The sequence below is a fragment of the Tupaia chinensis genome, unplaced genomic scaffold (assembly GCF_000334495.1).
Source record: "Tupaia chinensis unplaced genomic scaffold, TupChi_1.0 Scaffold000161_1, whole genome shotgun sequence".
In the NCBI taxonomy this organism is placed as follows: Eukaryota; Metazoa; Chordata; class Mammalia; order Scandentia; family Tupaiidae; genus Tupaia; species Tupaia belangeri.
The window spans coordinates 4,876,259-4,879,273 of record NW_006159632.1 but is presented as its reverse complement, the minus strand read 5'-3'; the positions used below and the strand labels follow the sequence as shown (position 1 = coordinate 4,879,273).

The window sequence follows — 3,015 nt, the reverse complement described above, 5'->3', positions numbered from 1 at the left end:
GCCGGACTCGAACACTGATTCGCGGCCTGTCCCCAGCCTGTGACACCGCACGCCGGACTCGAACACTGATTCGCAGCCTGTCTCCAGCCTGCATGTCTGTGCTGCTGAGCGCACCGTGACCGTCTGCATCCTATTGCAAGATGCGTGTTGGTAACAAGGGGAAGCCCACGTCACCTTCTGCCACAAACCTGACGCTCACCTTCACGGTGCGATTTTTGAAAGCCGCAGGTGTCACAGGGAAGGAGAGCTGGGGCGTTCGCGGGGCCCCTGGGGAAAGGCCCGGCGGGATCATTCTGTTTTCCTGTGCACAGATGCGGCATGGCTTTTCAGACGACCCCGTCTGTGAGGGTCACGGTCTCAGTCAATAAGCTGCACGCACCCGAAGCAATGGAAAGGTATTTTAATTTCAAAATCCAAATTAAGAAGGGAACCCTCTTGGTAACCTAAGCAGGTTGGGGGGTTCAGAATCCTTCCCCAATGTCTGTCCTGCACTCAGCACCCCACCTTTTTGTCATCCACACGACCCCCCAGCCCGTAGGTCTCAGCTGCTCCCCTGGCACAGGACGCTCTCATGGGGAGGAGCGGCCGCCTCGGCCCTGTCGGCTCAGCAGCGGGAAAGGTGGGGACACGGGACGGCCACCCAGGTCTGTCAGCCACTGCCTGTCTCCAGGGAGGTCCCGGCCTCACGCCGCGCTCTGCGGGTTGACCACGCGGCCCAGGAAGTGCAGGGCAGTGGTGTCTTTCTCATAGACGGCGAACAGGAACGGGCTGTTCAGGGTCACCTCCAGGGCCTTGGGCCCCTGTGGCTGCAGGGCGGGCTCTGTGGGCTGCTCTCCCCCGGCCGCTTTGAGCTCGAAAAGGACACTGTTCAGCACCTGCGAGGCAGACATGGGGTCTTTCTCGAGGGCACAGGATGGCTACGGGGTGCTGCCTCAAGGGGGCCAGGAAGACGCCCAGGGCTTGCATGCTGCTTGGTCAGTGTGGACGAGGGTGTGGTTGTGTAGGTGACTCACCGTCCACCGAGGCCCAACTCATAGGACAGCGCCTCCCTCCCTCACGTGCCTCACTCCCCGCCCTCCACTGGCCCCCTGGCAGGATTCCCGGCTCCTTCCGAGCTGGTCCTGCCAACATAGCACGAGGGCTACAGGCCGGGAACCTGTGTTCTCCTAGGGCTGGCAGAGCCTGGAGCCTCCAGGCTGTCCTCAGCAGCTGTAGCCGTGCATCTTCGCACATGGCGATGGGACAGTGTGTCTACTGCCGCACTCAAGGAGGGGCCATAGGGGCCCACTGTCCTCATCCCAGCCCTACCTGCTGTCGGATCTGGGAGCCTGAGGTTGCCAGACTGAGCAGAGCCCTGGATCAGCCCAGCAGCAGGAAGTGGAGCGGGATCAGAGGGACTTGCTGTGCTCCATGTCTCCAGAAAGTTCTAGAACACCCTGGCCACTTTTCTCCCACCGCAGCCCCATCCCACCCTCAGCTCCTTTTATTCCTGCCCTGCTGGCCCCATCTGTGTCCCTCCCCTGTGGACATACAGAGCCCAGAGCAGACAGACCCCTCCCAGGCCCGCCTCCCGGTACCTTTCCCACTCTGAGGTTGGCATCGCTGATTTTGCCCAGGTTCTGCTCAGGGCCCAGCAGGGTAGGCAGCTTGACCTGGGTGAGCAGGTCCTGCAGGTCGTAGGATCCTTGCAGCACCAGCTGGGGCAGCGTCAGACGGATGGCCCTGGGGAGACGGCACACACTTAGGGAGGCGCGGGGCACCTGGGGGACTCTCCACCCCACTGTGAGGCTTACAGGGAAGCCAGGTGACTGCCTGCTCCTTGCACCTGTCCTCAGAGAAGGGGATGTTTGTCCCTTTGCCCTGCTAGGTCATCTCCACCCTTGGGAGCATTTTAGCCACACATAGAAGAAAAACGCTAGCTGCCACTTGAAGTAGGACACAGGGATCCAGGGATTAGGACCAATGAAGACCTTCTGCCCAGACTTCACCCTCCTGCCCCCCAGATCTAGCCAGGAGCCAGGAAAAAATGTATAATCAATCAGATGACCAGAAACCACCACAGAGGCACCAGAAATATGAGAAAACAAGAAAATATCTCTCCTCTAAGGGAAAAGAATAATTCCTCTTACTTCACAGACAATACAAGGGAAGTCGTGGAAATGTCAGATAAAGAATTTTAAATATTCATAGTGACAGAGCTAACAGAGGTGCAAGAGGAGAGAGGCAAGGAACTCCAGAAAATGCAGGAGAAAAGAGATGAGTTCCAGGAGGTGAGGATGCTCTTGCACAATCTGAAAGAGGAGATCCACACCATAAAAGAGAATCAAATGGAATTGTTAGAGATGAAGGCCTGAAATCAAGACCTAAAACCAGAAATCAAGACCTCCCTTGAAAATATTAAAAGCAGATTAGATCATGCAGAAGATCAAATCTCAGATGTAGTAGATAGAAACTCTGACCTAGAACAATTCACCAAAAAGACTGAGAAAATAACCCAAAAAAATGAAGAATAACATACAAGTAATACTAGATACCATTAAATGTCCAAACATCTGAATAATCAGTATCCCAGAAGGTGAAGAAACTAATAAAGGCATTGATCATCTATTCCATGAAATCCTAAAAGAAAACTTTCCAAACCTAGAGAGGCACTCAAATATCCAGACCCAAGAAATACAAAGGACCCCACATAGAATCAACCCAAGAAGATCTTCTCCAAGGCACATCATAGCCAGACTGACCAAAACCACAGACAGAGACAAGATACTGAAATTGGCAAGAGAGGAACATCAGGTTACTTTCAAAGTTACTAAATGTCTGGGAACCAGCAGTTAGCGTAATGGCTATGTTGCTGGACTCCCACGTAGTCGACCGTGGTTCGCGTCCTGGACCCGGTGGCTTAAATCTCACACTGGGCGTGTGTGTGTGCGTGCCCAAGATCCCGAGAGGAGAATGGAGGAGAAGGGATTGCGGCGTGACCATCCCCCCTGGGGGGTGATTTCTCGCTTTCTGTCT

The 3,015-nt window shown here is 54.9% G+C and overlaps 1 protein-coding gene across 1 annotated transcript in view; it reads right to left on the bottom strand.

Moving 5' to 3' along the window:
- Positions 1-382: 382 nt before the first annotated feature.
- The window catches only part of AGT (angiotensinogen), a 14,057-nt gene continuing 11,424 nt past the window's right edge, over positions 383-3,015 (bottom strand). The window contains exons 4-5 of the mRNA XM_006145986.3: positions 1,578-1,722; positions 383-875 (exon numbers count right to left, since the gene is read on the bottom strand). Coding sequence (XP_006146048.1) covers positions 684-875; positions 1,578-1,722 — 337 coding nt within the window. The 3' untranslated portion in view covers positions 383-683. The remainder of the gene's footprint in view (positions 876-1,577; positions 1,723-3,015) is intronic.